This window comes from Harpia harpyja, chromosome 1 (genome assembly GCF_026419915.1).
Source record: "Harpia harpyja isolate bHarHar1 chromosome 1, bHarHar1 primary haplotype, whole genome shotgun sequence".
Classification (NCBI taxonomy): domain Eukaryota; kingdom Metazoa; phylum Chordata; class Aves; order Accipitriformes; family Accipitridae; genus Harpia; species Harpia harpyja.
In genome coordinates, this window is record NC_068940.1 from 96,971,107 (window position 1) to 96,987,741 (window position 16,635).

At 40.7% G+C, this 16,635-nt stretch overlaps 1 protein-coding gene across 1 annotated transcript in view; it reads left to right on the forward strand.

The window, feature by feature from the left end:
- The window catches only part of ADARB2 (adenosine deaminase RNA specific B2 (inactive)), a 327,010-nt gene that overhangs the window by 206,368 nt on the left and 104,007 nt on the right, over nt 1-16,635 (forward strand). Inside the window, exons 2-3 of the mRNA XM_052806329.1 lie at nt 4,369-4,455; nt 12,799-13,706. Of these exons, the coding sequence (XP_052662289.1) occupies nt 4,369-4,455; nt 12,799-13,706 (995 nt within the window). The remainder of the gene's footprint in view (nt 1-4,368; nt 4,456-12,798; nt 13,707-16,635) is intronic.

The following is a 16,635-nucleotide window of genomic DNA, read 5'->3' on the forward strand; positions in this document are numbered from 1 at the left end:
AATCTGTTCCAGTGCTGCACTATCCTTACTGTTAGGAAGGTTTTTTAATGCCTAAAGTGGATTTTCCTTGATGCAATTTAAGTCCATTACTTCTAGTTGTGTTAATGCACATGGAATACATCTTGCTCCTTTCTTCTATGCAGCAGCTTTTTATGTATTTGAAGACAGTTGTTATGACCCCACTCAGTCTGCTCTTCTTAAAGCTAAACAATTTGTCCAACACGTATAAGGCCTGATTTTTAAAAGTGTTGAGCTCCTGACATTCCCGTTGCTTTTATTCAGGTGATTGAGAGTGAAAGAACTTCAGTATGTCTGATGACCAAGCCATATTGTCTGGTGCCCTTTAAATACTGATAGGTATGAAGGGCACGAATGCTGTTTACAGCTGTATATGTGTATTCTTGTCTTCACAATAAAAGCATATTTACAGGACTTGTGACCAGTCTTCTGACTGCATCCCCAGAGCAAAAGCAACTTCATAAAAAGAGCAGATTTTAGTGGAAACTTGTCTGCCTCGTATGCCAGGCTTTGCTGAATCATTTGGACTAAATAATTTTCTGTTTTTCATGTTTTAAACATTTTCTGTTTATCTTGGACGATGTTTTTTTGATTTGTTTAAATGATTTACATGGCTACTGTCAAAACAGTGTTCATGATTATTTTTTAACTATTTTCTGTTCTTGGAAAAAATATACTTAAGAAGTGTCAACTGAAATCCTTTTCCATCCCAAAACAGAGGAGAGTGAGGTTTCTTCCTATAAGGGGCTTCTCATCAGGATAAATGGTGATTTTTGTGCTTAGGGTACTGGAGCAGAGTCCCACTTGGTGTCACTTGGAAGGATGTTTTTATGGTGAATACACTACAAAATATGATGCTATCGTCCTGTGTTAGTGTTCCAGGGTGGCTAGAAATAAATACCACTATACCTGCCCTTTGTCTCTCAGTTTCCATTGTAAATACAGCTTCCTTTGTATCCATGTAGGCCCTCATAAAATAGCTCCTTCGTGTCACTGGAGGCTTTTGGTACAATTGTAATGCAAGCAATAATAGCTCCTTGTATTGGTCCTTATAAATGTAGGGCTATGTATTCTGCCTTTCTGGAGAAAAGAGTTTTTGAAATGTCTTGTTTTCTTCTTTTAGACCCTCTCTCCTAGCCTTGAAAAATTATTTCCTCAGACAAATACAGAGAACATTTACAATTATAAAGTAAAAATAGCCACTCTAATTTTGGGCTACCTGTCATTGCTTCTTTTGGAAAAAAAAAAACAAAACAAAAAAACAAACAACAAACAGAGGAGAAGAAAGTGAGAGAAAAAAGGAGGCTTTAAAGCTCTGTATGGCTTTTTCCTATCTAGCCATGCCCTTTTTTCTTATTCATAAGTTTTCATCAAACTGCTAGAAATAAGACTAACTGTGATGGACATTAAAATACTCAGGGAACATTAAGTGTGAATACACAACTCTCCTAATCTTGTTCTGAAATAGTAAACAAAAATAACACTGAATTTCACCATTGACAATAAAACTGAAGTAGTGTCCTATGGTCTATATATGGTAATAGGCAATAATGTGCAAAAGATGGAAGTGCACAATCATACCAATAGTTTTATACCTAGCCAGATTATTTCCCTGTAAACACCTACATTTAATTATCCTGTCATCTATCTTCCCCTCCGCCATAGGCTCGATAATTCATCTGTGCTATGTCCATACTATGGCTCTTCTCTTCTTACATCACTCACTCAAAAACCCTGCCCTCCTCCTTCTTCTAGACACACACTAAATCTTCCATTGCTCAACCAATGGATTGAAATATTAAATTATAATCTTTATTGTCTGTATTGATTGAAGGATATCCTGTTATTAGAGCCTGCCTGAGTTTGGTTGACACGAACCCATCCATTGCTGCTCTAAGAGCGCAGTAAATTTTACAAGCCATCCCATTTCTCTGCCACACAAAGCAAAGGCACCAGCAAGGTCTTTGTGGACAGGTGGGAAACAGTAACAACAAAAGCTTAAGGTGGCTAAAGGGTCACTTAAGGCAAAAGGGAAAATAATTTGATAAATTTTCAATCCGCATTGTAAATCTTGCCTGTCGATTGCACAAAATTGGTTGGGGTGAAAGACAAATCATAGAATATTCCTTTACGTAATAATAGTACAGTATAAAACTACACGGGTTTGCTTTTTGATGGGTGGCAGGAATAGGCATGAGCAACCTCAGCAAGAAAGCACATGTCCTCATTGCTTGGTTAATGGATGAACTCTTTATGAGAAGTGAGAATATTTTCTCAGCAAAGAAGCTTTAAGTTTGTGTATGACATCCAGTGTCTTGAGGGCTAGTTCTGAAGGTCTGACAGCCATCAGCAGTCAGGCACAGGCGGAGTACCCTTCAGCTCACTGCATCTCAGTATCCAGACACAACAGTCATTGCTGGTGCTGAAGCCAAGGACTGCCCTGATCCTCCGTCTATCATCTGAAGCGTTCCCCTTACCAAATGTAGCCTTTGGATTAGGTCCCAAAAGCCTACGCTCTTTTCACTTTAATCAAAGAAACCAGTTGAGAAAGGTGGGAGTGAATAACAGCCTTTATCCTGTTGGCAACCCAACAGTCTCACATGCACTGAGATAGTGTCATACAGAGATACCACATTTCTGAGTGAGCAATGCCTTAACAAAAAGTGTCGAAGTATTCACTTAGGAAAATCTTTTGGCTAAAGTGTTCATAAATAGCTTCAGTCTTTTGGTTCATGACATCACTACAATCCCTTAATGAAATTGCAATTCAAGGAGGTTAATTTGTGCTCTAATTACATATTAGTCTGGGCTGAAAGGTTTCTGGATGGAAAAAGGTTTTCTTCAGGCAATCTTTTATTCCACTTATTGTATTTACTTAACAAAAAGCACTCAGCTTTTACCTGCTTTTTCATAATAGAGTTGAGCTGTAGTGTTACCTAGCTAAGGACAAACATCTGCAGTCATTTTCGATGGATTCTGGTAACATTCTTTAGCAAGAGCAAGGATTATTTGCAAATGCAGGAAGAACCAGGCCAAAAAGCTAACAGATGTGCTGCTGAAAAAGTTTAGGAGCTCTTCAGCTGCAATGCCTTCCAGATGAGTGGTAGATTAGCAGCCAGGTAGCTTAAGGAAATTCAGATAAATTCTTTCTCACCAATAAAGAAGGTCCCCATGGAAATCATTTTCCCTGTGTCACCTGAAAGAAGACATTCTTGGTTTGGTTTTTGGTGCTTCTGCCACAAAATGAAAGCCCAGCATTGTTCGCAATGTGCAGGATTTGGAGCATTTCAACCTAACTGAGGCTTTCTAAGCAGATAAGTACTTTAGGAAAGCAACTAAGTCCTTCAAAGCTATGAATCACCTTTGTAAGGTGTGTTTCTGTTTCTTCTGCTACCTAAGGTAGACACCCTGTTGATGTAAGTCCTCAGCAAAGTACCCATACTTTGGGTCATGAGGAATTCAGCCTAAACAAAGTGAACAACAAACTAAATCAACTAGTTAACAAACTAAATAAAACAAGTATCTTTAATATACCCCTGTTTCTAGTGTTTGTGTTAACAGCACTTTTCCCTATAGATAAATCCTGAGCCAAACTTTGAGCTAGTATAAATCAGTATCGGTTCTCATTTTGCTGAATCTGTCCTGGCATCTAATGCAGAAGCTGATCATGGCACTGGAAGTAAATTTCTGTGCCATCTGCTATCTGCAGGATAAACAGAAACTGCAGGCAGAAGGAGCTACACTTAATACAAATGTGAATAAGAAGGATTTCAAATAGGATTCTTATTGTTTGGATAATAGCTTCCTGTGCAGACCATGAAAGTTTTCCAAAAATCGAATCAACAATTTCTAGAAGAATTAGAAGCAGTTGTAGTGTCTTGTGCCATCAACACTTGAGCTTTCTCTGAGACTTCTTGTTCAACCTCTGTCAGGGAGAGGAAACAAGAGGAGGTAAACTGATGGTCTCATCCATTAGAGCAGTTCTCATGCCCCTCCTCCCAGGGCTGACCGCCTTCAACTCCCACCCTCCTCCCCCATTCCCAGCTGGACCAGCTCAAGCTTCCCGCATTCCCAGCTCTGCAGTGCTCAGGCACCATTGCTGGGAAGCATGGCCAAGGAGCACTACACAGGGGCAGAAGCCAGGAGGGGCGTGCATTTGGTATTTGCATGTGCCAGCTGTAATAAATGTATTGCAGTTCTGTGAATTTTGGTGGGGCTGTAGAGTCAGGAAAAACAAAAAAAGAAACAGATTTGATGAGATGTTTTCACCTGAGAAAAAGTGTGGAGTAGATCAGAATGTACTGACAAAATAGTGATTTTATATGTCTCTTTTCTTCTGTTTTCTTCTAGAAAAAGTAAGCATACTGTCCACCTTCATAGCGCCCTTCAAGTATCTGAGTCCTGGCACAACCACCATGGAGGATGAAGACAATTTAAGTAAGCAGTCTCTTTTCTTTATAGACAGATGAATAATAAAGTTTAAAGACAAAATCTTTATGGTGTAGGGGCAATTGTGGAAAGGAGGTGGATTTGCAAATATTGGCAGGCCATAAGCCCAGTCCTCATGTAAAATGCAAAATTCCCTGACGCTGAGTGCAAACATGTTCTCCAATCTCCAGTGAAGGAAGGGTTAACCTCAACTCACCTTCCCACTTTTCCCTGTGCAGACCCTGGCATGGCAGGGCTGTAAGTGGTGTGTCACAAACACAAAGGAAAAAATTCCTACAAAAAGAGATGTTTACATTCAGGTTTGCAGGTCTGTGGAGCTCCTTTTCCTTTCTTGCTTATGTTACCTTATTTTGCTCACTTGCTTTTCTCACAGTCCCTAAAAACCAGGACATTTTGGTGCTGTGTCTTTCCCCCATTTATATTTCCTTGCTTACAAAAGGAGTTTTGCAAAAGTAAAGACTGCAGGAACAAGCCCTCTACTTGAAAACCTGTTTTCTCTTTTACTTCTGTGATATGACCTGGAGAACAAAAATAGAAGAAAAAAAAAAAAAAGAAAGAAAGAAACCAAATCCAATTGAGAAGAGATGATTAACCAGGCTTAAATAAACTAGATGTAACCCAAAAATTAGCCACTGGATTTTCTTGGGCCCTTACACCTGAACAAAGTCACCGACTCCCTGAACCTGTGACTGCAGACCTGGAAGAAAGTGCTGCTGGGTTTGAAGGAGTTGTGACGTCTTCAAAACACCAAGAAGTCTGGGAGTGTGCAGTTAGGACTGAATAACTCTTAGTAAGCCCTCCCATTTATCACCTAGAAGCAATTACTGTGTGTTATCCAGTCCTGCTTATTGTAACGCATCTTGAATCATTAAAAAAAAAAAAAGGAGGGAAGCTTTCTGAAGCAAATGAGCAACTCTTCGAGTTTTAGTATCATCTGCCAGATGGGTTTCTTTTCCAGCCAGACACACACTGACATGTTGCCCTATTAGAGCCAGTTGGTGGAAGGAATGGGCTTTTTTTTCCCCGTTGTTGCTAATCTGCCTTGGTTTGATCACGGTGCGGCACCAAGGGGAGTAGCTGTTGAAGGAGTGAAGGAGCACAGCCCTCTATTTTCTGCTGCTGAGTACCACATGGACATCACACCATTCTGCTGCACAGGGACCGGTAGGTTTTTACATATCTTAGCAAAGGCAAAAAAAATCCTGAAAATCCTTCAAAATTGGTCTCAGGGAGGCTACATTTTCAGGAAGAGATATGAAAAGTACACACAGGAAACATATTATGCACATGATGAGCTTGTGCAGGCACCTCCTGCCTAATGTTTCCCAAATGTGCTACTTAGTTATTTTTAGGTAATGTAGGAAGTTTGTACAAGCCAAACACTGTAACGCCATTTTCTTATTGCTGCTGTAATGCCAAGACTGCTTCGAGCCGGCACTGGCTTTAAAATAACTCACATGGACAGGGTAAGCTGTGTTTTCTGAAAGAGAAATAGCAAATTTCACTGTTTTCAGGGACATCCTGCCTAGTCCTCTCTTGGGTCAAACATACACACCAGTGATAAGGCAGCGATTTGTTTCTTGGCACATACAACACATTTTTAGGTGTTACTATTAGAATCTTAAAAAAAAAAAAAGGACGAATTAGTTTAAAATCAGCCATATTTCAGTGTTCACTTCCAGTATAGTGGTATAAAGCCCACTGATTTCTATAGCACATATGTACCTGTGTAGTAATTTGGCATTTTAAAGAGCTTCAGTGATTTGCTCTGAATAAGCAAAACCTTCTTCTGTGTTAACAATTTAACAGCAGCCTAGGAGAATGCTGGCAAGGTAGAGAAGTGGTTTGCTTATCCCTGTAAGTTTTCTACTCACTGAGCATCCTGTGAAAGTGCTCCTTCCCAGACTGTGCTATATCTATAGGCAGAGTCCCATTAGCTGAAACGGATTCAAATCCTGTTTCATATTCCTTTAGGCCTTCTTTACAAAGGGAGCCATGCCAGGTTAACTACACGTGCGTTTTCAACTGGTGATTATTAGCATATAGACACTATTATTGTGGTTTGTGATCCATGAACTAATACTAGAAAAATGTATCAAAGGCACTAGGCACCTTTGGAATGGCATTTTGAGTAAACTAATCATCAGTCTCTGATGAAGACTTTATCTTGAACATGTGAGAAAAGGACCACCCTATTCACTCCCAGAAGTTGAAGTTAGCTAAGAATGTAAGAAATGTCACACAGGATTAAAAATAGGAAGTTTAGCTCTGTACACTCTCTTCAACGTTTGCTGTTAGTGATGCATTGAGAAAAAGGACATTTAAATGGTGATCTTCCCCTCGGTATATCTCTCTAGCACCCAGCAAGTAATTTACTGAGCTAGATTTTGCACTTGAATCATCATATTTCTTAGACATCAACAGACCTGTCTAGTCCTCTCTGGAGCCCACTGATACTTCTGATCTCAACAACAGCCAGGAACAGAAAGTTCAGTGATTTACTGTGTTGTCAAAAAGTGCACCCTTTTATTGCTTCAAGCCTGCTGTCTCTAGTGCTCAGATTGCATGAAACAGTGAATAATCATTCACTAGCTGCCTGCCTGCCTCTCATGATGTTACAGACCTCTGCCTGTCTCTGATCTTTTATCGTTCCATCCACACTATGCCATGGCATCAAGACAGACTACCACCAGACAAAGGTACTTGCAAATCTAGGGTGTACCCCCCGCAGGAGCGTGTGATTCCTGGCGTTCTCATTGTGCAATGCTGTCCTATGCACAAACTCGGTGCAGTGCCCTTCTGAAGGTGTATACCTCTCCCCAGTGCTTGCAGAGGGAGCTGATGGCGATAGTCCCCAACATAACAGGGGATGTCAGCCCCTGCAACAGCTTTGTAGGATGAATCCAGCCCCAGATTCAGTGTACTGAAGTCATAAGCATGTTGGTCAAAGTCCCCCTCAGGCATCATGAGGCACCAGAGCTTTTGTTTGCACAGTGTGAGATACAGCAAGGACCCTGCCTATAAGAAGACAGTAAATATCCCCTTCCAGCAATCAGAACCCCAAGCAATCCCCCACAGAATCAAACCCTCTGCTTTTGTTTTGAAAACTGTGTCTATTGCCATCGTTGGATTTCTCCCATGCCCACAGCTAACCTGTAGTCTGGGCCTGATTCAGGAAGGCATGTACTTAGATCCGTTTTTGCTGTGGGCTGCCCACGTTTTTTAATGCATGCACTTATTTGCTAACTTGGACAGTGAGCATCAGAGTCTGAGTATCATCCAAGTCAGGTCATTAGGTCATTTGAATAATTTCCCTAACTGGTAAGAGCTGTACTAAATGTGCATGGATTTCACAGTTATTCCAGACAATAAGGTAGGCAAAGTAGAGTATCTTCATTCCAGAGCAGCTAAAGGCAATGGCAATCACCTTACACAAATTTTTCATCTTCACTTTAAGCAAAGTCCTGTACTTTTTTGCACTGGTAATGCTTCCCTTCACAACGTGATGTTACACCCCAATAAAGTCTAATGATACTGTTTTAAACAGCCTGAACCCTTTGGGCTGGCAGGGAGGGTTCAGCAGCAACAGAGAGATCATGGTAGCTTTCCCTTAAGTAGACCTCTTTTGTGAAGGTTTAAAAATACATATCTGTGTGTTTTCATGTAAGAGAGGAAGGAGTGATTTCTGTTGTTAGCTAAAAGTTTAGTATTCTAAAGTCAAGAATACAAACCTAAAAATTCCAGCAGAAGAGTTTCCAATCCTCTGTTGTGGATTCAATAAGTAAATGAAAATGCCATCTTGCTTGCAAAAGGACACTGCCCTACATTGCATTTGATGTAGTAGCTGACCTTGGACAAAGGTACTGACGCTCTGGCTCCTGGGTTCATACCTATTGCTTCTAATTTAAAATTTTTCATTTTCAAGTATGCCAGGAATTATGGAGGTCAATCCTTCTAACCTCTGCAGTCAATGTGATGTAGATGGACAGCAAAAATATACTCTACATAAGCAGGTCAAACAGGGGTTAGATATGAAAATGCAGAAAAATAAAAATTAAGTCCTACCTGTATTGTTGAAAATGTGTTGGTAGCAATCTGATGTTTACTAAACATTTCTAAAGACAGTAACTTCCTGTGTCAGAGCTATCAGTTGAATCAGAAGTTTGCTATACTACAGAGATTTCAAATTCTTTCTTTCAAAATCATAGCTTTTCAATAACGTACTGCCCCTTGTAATTCAATAGTAAAGGTGCCAGCCAAAATGAAGATGCCACCTACCACCTATCGTTTCCCATCCTCCCTGGAAGTTGGCAGCAGAATAACCTTCAAGAGGAACAATATTATCTCTTCAAATGTAGCGTGGAGTATCGGATGGCTAGTTCTGCAGAGCCCTTATGACCCAGAGACATAGGCAGTGTCATTATTAGTGATGCATTATAGTTCTGAAAAGCTCTTGATGATGCAGACTCTCTAGGTTAACTCTACTGTGCATAATGACCAAAAGGAGAAAAACATGAAAGATCAGACAGAAGACTGAGGAATAGTGCATAAATAAATATATTTCACTAACTGCATTACTATCTCCCATTCAATTACTGAAGCAAATATAAGATTACAATGTCTCCACTTGCTTGTGAAACTGCAAAAATCAATGAATAAAGTTACCTGAGGAAATATTACAGTGCAGAGGTGTGGGGCTTTTTTAGAAATCTTACACAATAAAGAAGAAACTATTGCCAAAAAGTTGTAACATTTTTCTTTCTCCTTTTTGTTAACTCCCTCTCCTTACAATTTTATTATTCTTCAACCTTTCATCATAGGAGAACCATATTTTATTATCTTTTTTTTTTTTTTCTCCAAATGTAGAGAATGTGTTTTGGGAACTCAAGAACAAACACATTATGGGAGATAACAGGACTGAAAATGATCCACAGTTTTGCATTTTCCCTGTGTGCATCCTCTGACTTACCCCTTTCTTTTTAGTGCTCTTCATTTCTAAAATTGCTTGTGATTGTTCTATTACAGCTGCTTACAGTATTTATCTTACGTAGTTTGGTGTCATTTGCCTGCTCTGTCTGAATTTCACAATAGAAGTACATGTGCCACCATTAGAGAGGTAATCTTTTATGTCTGCTACACAGAGGTCTCATAAAAGACTCATTTCAAAGACCTCCTATTTCAAAGATACCTGAAAGTATAATGTAATTTCACATTGCCCGGCAGCTGCCAGGTATCACACAAGTCCATCAGGCTCACAGACTTTCTGAAGCACTCACTGAATCTAGACTGCCTCTGATTTACATGCCATGATGACTTTTGGCCTGCTGCAGCTCTCACTGAAGTCTGTGAAGAATTGAGCTATTTCCTGGTGTTTCAGGATCAGGTCCTCTAGAAATATGGTTGACTGTAAGGATACTTGCATGAATTTCCTTTGCTGTGACTAGGCCAAAACATACCGTAAATACAGGCACATCACCATCGCGCACACCTGACGTTGTCCACATATCCTTTGTGCCTGATCTCTGGAAGTTTTACACTTAAGTGTCTGCATGTTTTTCACTACATCAATGCAAACTCCCTGTTGGCCAAAACCTGGTCTAGACAATTTCAAAGACAGAATTTAAGACAAGCAAGTAATGTTTATTTTATGTTGCCATGTTTTTAGTTAACCACTGGTTTAGTGAGGGTGATTGAGGTAGGATGTTAAGGTCAGACATTCCTGTTCACAAATCCGTGGTTCTTTGACTATGAAAGAAAAAACAGCTGGAATAAGACAATATGAATTATAAATACAAATAACCCCTTGAGTTTTCCTATTCAGTGGTGCATAATCAATACAAATTCTTTTCAAACCTGAATATTGTGTGAAGCAAGAGCTATCTTTCTTTTCATGCTTCCTGACTGCAATATCATTATGTACCATAATTGGCTCTGTAAAAACCTATTAGGTAAGATGAGAGAGGAGGTGTGAAATACAGAACCAAACCTGCTTCCTGCTAAAAAGTATGTCTGAGGCAAAATATTCCACCTTTATTTAAAAAAATACATGCAAACAAAGACGCATATTCAGAGTGGGATGGAAACTTAAGAAAGGGTCATGGTGGAAAATGGCTGGCCAAAGCCACTGCCAGGCTAAGTAAAGGAAAGTTAAAGTTGGCATCTCCTTCCCCCTTAGATCAGAGTTTCCATAAATAGTTGTGAACTCAATGAGAAAAGACCACATTATCCTTGTGTCTTAGTTGCCCTGACCTTTTAAATGTCTTATTTCCAGAGAGTCTGGTTTAAAGATGTCATATTTTATACAGCTGAATGCCATATGATGAAACTTTCTTTTCCTATTATTTACTTCTTTTTCTTTCCTTCCTCACCTGTTTTCATTCTCTCCCCTTAGCTTCAGAAAGTAAAAATTAACTAGTCACTTAAAACCTTGATTTGTCAGTTCATGTTCTGCCTCAGCAAAGCACTGCAACACATAGCTCTGCAAGTAACTTTGGTGAAAGATAGACACAGGCTGGAAGCTCAGTGTGTGCTGAAGCGTTTTCAGGAATGAGAGTCTAAAGACTCAGTCCTGCAAATGGGCCCCCACGCATGCAATTGAGCCATGATTTTTACTCATGTCTAAGCAGTGAGCTGTTTTCTCTGGAACAACTTGCATGAGTGCAGACTTATTGCTCTGATGGGAGAAAGGGTTTTGATATTTAATACAAGTGCAACTTGTCAGGATATAAAGGGGCTTTTTAATCATGATGGTTGGTTCCACATAATACTCTGCAGGGTCCTGTGCATCTGTCAGCCCAGCCTAATACTGGGCTGCAGCAAAGACACACCGCTCCAGCAGAAGCTCCTTGAGGTGTAGCCGGCAGCTCACCCCTTACATCCTTGCAGCCAGCTGGTACATCAGGGTAGAGAAGAAACCAGGTGTTGCTATGGCCCTGCAGAAAGTGGGAGGACCATTTTCTGTCCTCTAAGGACCACAGGGACCTTCTCTGTGCTTGGGAATCACGCAGCTTGCGCAGGTGGCATGCTCGTGTCTGACAATAACAAACCATGGGAAAGGCTCCATGATCAATGCTGGCTGGAATGCAGCAGGCAGCCAGGCAGCACTCTGCTCAGAAAGGGATCAGGTGCATTGCTGCAGGGACAGGTTGCTTCAGGGGTTGGTTACACCCATGTTTACTTCCTCAGCTTGTCTCTGCCCCAAGGAACGCACAGGAGGATTGGAGGATGTATTGAAGATGCAATACATTTAAACAAGTCATTAGAAGTGACAGAAACATTACAGGATTCTTATTTAGACAGCAGCACATTTGCTATCTCATTCAGGACATCAGTGAGATGAACCTCCATTCTCAGTCATACATCTGCTGTAGCAAAGAGCACTGCCTCGCAGCATGGGCATTGCACAAGTGTAGTTGAGAGCAATGCGTGATTCATTGGCTCAGCAACAACGGAGTGCTCCCTCCATAGCTCCCCATTGTCATTTCATTCCCTTCCTGGAGCTCCTGGTAGTGACTCTCTCCCATTGCTTTTCTTTGACATAAATCATTCTTTACATCAGTAATTACTACCGTCATGATGCTCTAGCTTTTCCTAGTCTCATTTAGATTTATCTAGAATGTTTGCAATATTAGTTGTTGCTGATGCAGGAGCTAAGAGTATCTGCAATTGAATTTGACAGAAAGACGGTCACTTATGAAACTGGAATCTGAGTCCAGACCAAATTATTATTTCAAATGCTAGGAAGGTCTGTCAGATCATTTCTTAGGCTGAATTCATGATGTTAGCAACACAAGAGCCTATGGTGTGAGTAGAGCCAGTCAATGTATTCATTGCAAATAAATTATTCAATGCATTTGCCCATTTTTTATGTTTGTGAATAATTTGTGAATAATTTCTGATTTCTAATAACGTGTTCATAAGCATTCACCCACATGGACTATAGAACAAACCTCAGCCTAAGGGAACTTTGCAAACTATTCACTTTTTACTAGTAATTATCCAGTGTGAATGCAGTAGTTCATTTAAGTCACATGGCATCAGTTATGCTTCATCTTTGAATGATGTAATCTTTTTTTAAAACAGGAGGCTAGTGACTAATACAAGTAGAACTTTCGAGACAAGTAAACATTCAGGACATGCAGAAAATCTGTGCTATAAATAATAAACCAATCATTATACAGATATTTGAGGAAAACCCCCAAAAAGGGCTGAGCGAGGATATCTATCATTAACTTTTTTTTTCTTTTTTGGCTATTCTGCCAGGCCTAGGCATAATGTCAGCTACAATGATGACAACTGTAATGTGAGGTTTTTTTCTTTCTTTACTGACAGGTACCAGCAGTGCAGAAGTAAAGGAAAATCGAAACATTGGCAACCTGGAGGATCATCCAATATCCTCTAACGAGAGGGCAAGAGGGGGAACACCTAGTAGTAAGAGAAAAAGACCCTTAGAGGAAGGCAATAATGGCCATTTCTGCAAACTCCAGCTCATCTGGAAGAAAGTCTCGTGGTCAGTGACGCCAAAGAACGCTCTGGTTCAGCTACATGAACTTAAACCAGGTTTACAATACAAAATGGTTTCCCAGACAGGTCCAGTGCATGCTCCAGTCTTTGCTGTTGCTGTGGAAGTAAATGGACTTACGTTTGAAGGCACAGGGCCCACAAAAAAGAAAGCCAAAATGCGTGCTGCGGAGCTAGCTCTGAAGTCGTTCGTTCAGTTCCCCAACGCCTGCCAAGCTCACTTTGCCATGGGGAACTGCATCAACCCATCCACGGACTTTACTTCTGATCAGGCAGACTTTCCAGATACTCTGTTCAAGGAGTTTGAACCATCCACACACAGCGAGGACTTTTCAGTCTATAAGCCTGTTAATAATGAATTGCTTTCCACTGCTTATCGACACGGGCGCTTACTCTGCCATACGCTGGACTTAATGGGCCACGGTAAGCAAAACAAGCACAAGATGGCATCCAAAGCGGAGAGCGAGAAGAACCCAGTGGTGCTGCTAAACGAGCTGCGGTCAGGCCTGCGGTATGTCTGCCTGTCGGAGACGGTGGAGAAGCAGCACATCAAGAGTTTTGTGATGGCAGTGCGAGTGGACGGGAGAACATTTGAAGGCTCAGGACGTAGCAAGAAGCTGGCCAAGGGTCAAGCAGCGCAGGCGGCCCTGCAGGCCCTCTTTAACATTCGGCTGCCCAGCCACATTCCCAGCAGGAGTAAATGTCACCATCTGCCACAGGTGAGAGCTCCTGGGTAGCCACCACCACGTTGGAGGAACTTTTTCAATGAATGGGATCAGCATTGCTGTAGCTGTTGTTGTTCTACCAGATGGTTCCTCTGATGTTATAGCAAGTGTCATCCACAAAATAGCTCTTTTCTCATAGAAAGAGCCAGATGCCACAGGCAAAAGCTTGAAAATTGTATCCTGAAATCGTTGGGTACAATTTGCAGCCCTTTCCAAAGGAGGCATAGATGAGAGGGCAAAATGTAGGGGGAAATACCAATGAGAGAATGATGACACTGACACAGGCAGAAAAATCAGGTCATTCAGTGGTACTGCATCTTTCTTGACAGAAAGGAGCCCATAAACAAAGGGATGCCCCATATCGTCCTTTTAGAGTTAATTTTTTATGAGGACAGTGCCATTCAGAGGAGACAGCAATGACAAGGAATGCACCTGTATCAGAGCAAACTCTCCAGACAATTCTGCCACTTAAAAAGTTAAGGATTTTTGTTTATTATAGGCTTACTTTTGGGGTTGGGTTTTTGTTTGTTTGTTTTCAAATATGCCTCCAACAGCACAAGGGACAGTGCAAACTCTGAAGTTTTTCTGGAACAAATGTAGAGATTACTGCTGTATTCATACAGAAAATGTAGATCCGAGGCACATACTTAGCACAGCAAAATTTCATAGTTGGTCATATGCCGAAGGCTATCTTAGCATTACTCAGACTTGTGTCAATTTTCTAAGTTCAAAGGAAGCCAGGATTTGCACACATTGGGAAGCATTACATGGGTTCAAGTAATTTCTTGATTTGTTTGCGTTATCATAAAAGGTTTGATCCACCAGCACCAGGAGGTGATCTACCGCTACAAAGCTCCCTTTATGAAGGGAGCTGTTAATGTCCAGGATTTAATGTAAAGCACTGGGAGCACTAAGAGTCATTCTGCTGCTGGCTTGCTGCGAGACCCTAGGCAAGTCATTTAAATCCAATATGCCTGTAATAAAAATGAGCATATTATATGAAAGAACACTTCAAGATCCTTAAGTAGTGTGTAAATGCAAATTATTAGAAGCAATTGTCATTAACATTAGTAAAGATGTTCATTAGACATTCAAGGAGTTTGATAGGAGATGAATCCTTTAGGTGACATGATTGCCTACAGGACCCAGGAATTATATTTGGTGACCCAGAAGTTTCCTTCCTATGTTTCCAAAAAGGAAACATGAGAAATGTAAGAAATTCTAAAATACATCATAATCCTCCACCTCTTCCTTTTAATTCTGGTTTGTAAATTCCATGAACCGGTGGGATAACAATATAATTTAATAATAGCAGTGATCTTCACACAGTGTTTTGCCTTTTGGAAGCCTTGGCCAACCTGGCAGTTCCATCCTCCCAGTACTCCTCCAAAGTGCAGATAGTTTTAAATGAGAAATCTATGCTGTTTCCTGCCCGAATTAATTCTGGTAAAAAGTACTATGTTTTGATGAACATGCCTTACCTTCCCCATGGAAACCTAGCACTTGGATATAAGGAGGAATCTCTAGTCCTGTCCTGTTGGCTGCTTTGCTGCCACCAGTGAACTTTGCTGGGTGGGTTGTCAGGTAAATACCATGCATTCATCAACCGATGGTTTGTCATGTTCTGAAACTGCACAAGTATCATTGCCTCAGTTCCTGAGCGCTCTGAAATATTCCCTGGTTGCTTGGCTTCACGATCATCTTCTACCTGAATATCACATCTTACCTGGGTCCCCAGTTGTTCAATACGCAACATATTCTTCAGCGTATATTCCCCTTTTTATGGCCTTTTCTCTTTTTTGTAGACTTCTGCCCTCCTTATCTTCTTCTCCTCACTGTTCTCAAATTATAAATGTCAGTGAAAAGGTGTCATTGAACTTTCTCTGTCAGTATTTTCTGAGTGGTTATGTATTGTCCAACTAAAAGATTACTCAGGCACTTTTAATGCCAGCATTCAGCACATTAATTGAGAGATAAGCCTTAACACTGATTTCTGCTGACCTCCTTACTAGCTGCTTTCATCAATAGACATAGCAGCTGTGACACAAAACCCAAGTTTGTGTTACTCACCTAAGTCATAACCCAACTTCCACTGAAACCAACAGACGTATTACCACTGACTTCATCTGGGCTATAGCTTAAGCATTAAATCCAGAAGCATCTTTACTGTTGTTGCTGTGTTATGCAGTATCTCATCAAGTGACTGTCTTTGCTCACTGCTTTAGTCAGCCCATTTGTCTGCTTGGTCAGTCAAAGTGGTGGTAACCGTACTGGGGAGAGTGTAGTTCTCACTGAGCTGTGATCAGAGCCAGCTGCTCCAAAAGTTGTTTCAGCTCCTTCTTGTCTCCTTGATCTTCTGCAAACCACATTTTCAAGGACACATTTCAAGCCAAGTTTTCAAAGCTGTTCCTACTTAGTAGGCCTAGCTTGGTTTGTGTCTAAAAGTGTTTAAAAGCAGTAAAGCACCCTGAAAACCAAACAGCTTAGGGATAGAACTTGAAATATTAGGGGGGGTCATTTTCTTCACAGAGTAAGAAGTAACTATTGTCCTATCCAACCATTCACTCTTTTCATGTGTATCATCATATTTGTTAGGATATCGGATAGCTAACTCATTGATAGTAGGGACAGGCAAACAAGATCAGCTGTAACAGTTTCACCTATATTTTGAGTATTTTGTAGTATCCAGGCGTATGTTTATCTCTATGGTTGCTCTTTACAAAGAATATTTCAACTCTGCATGTCTCTGTTCCTGTTCCCCTTGCTGTTATCAGTGATGTTAGGAGGCCAGAATTTGGCTTTTCCTGATTACAGCCTGGCTGGAAACAGGCCAAGCCAAAAATCTTGTAATACTGGTAGTCCAGTTGTGCTGAACGTGTGGATTTCAGAGTGTCCAAGGAAGTGTCAAAGAAGTTCAAATGTC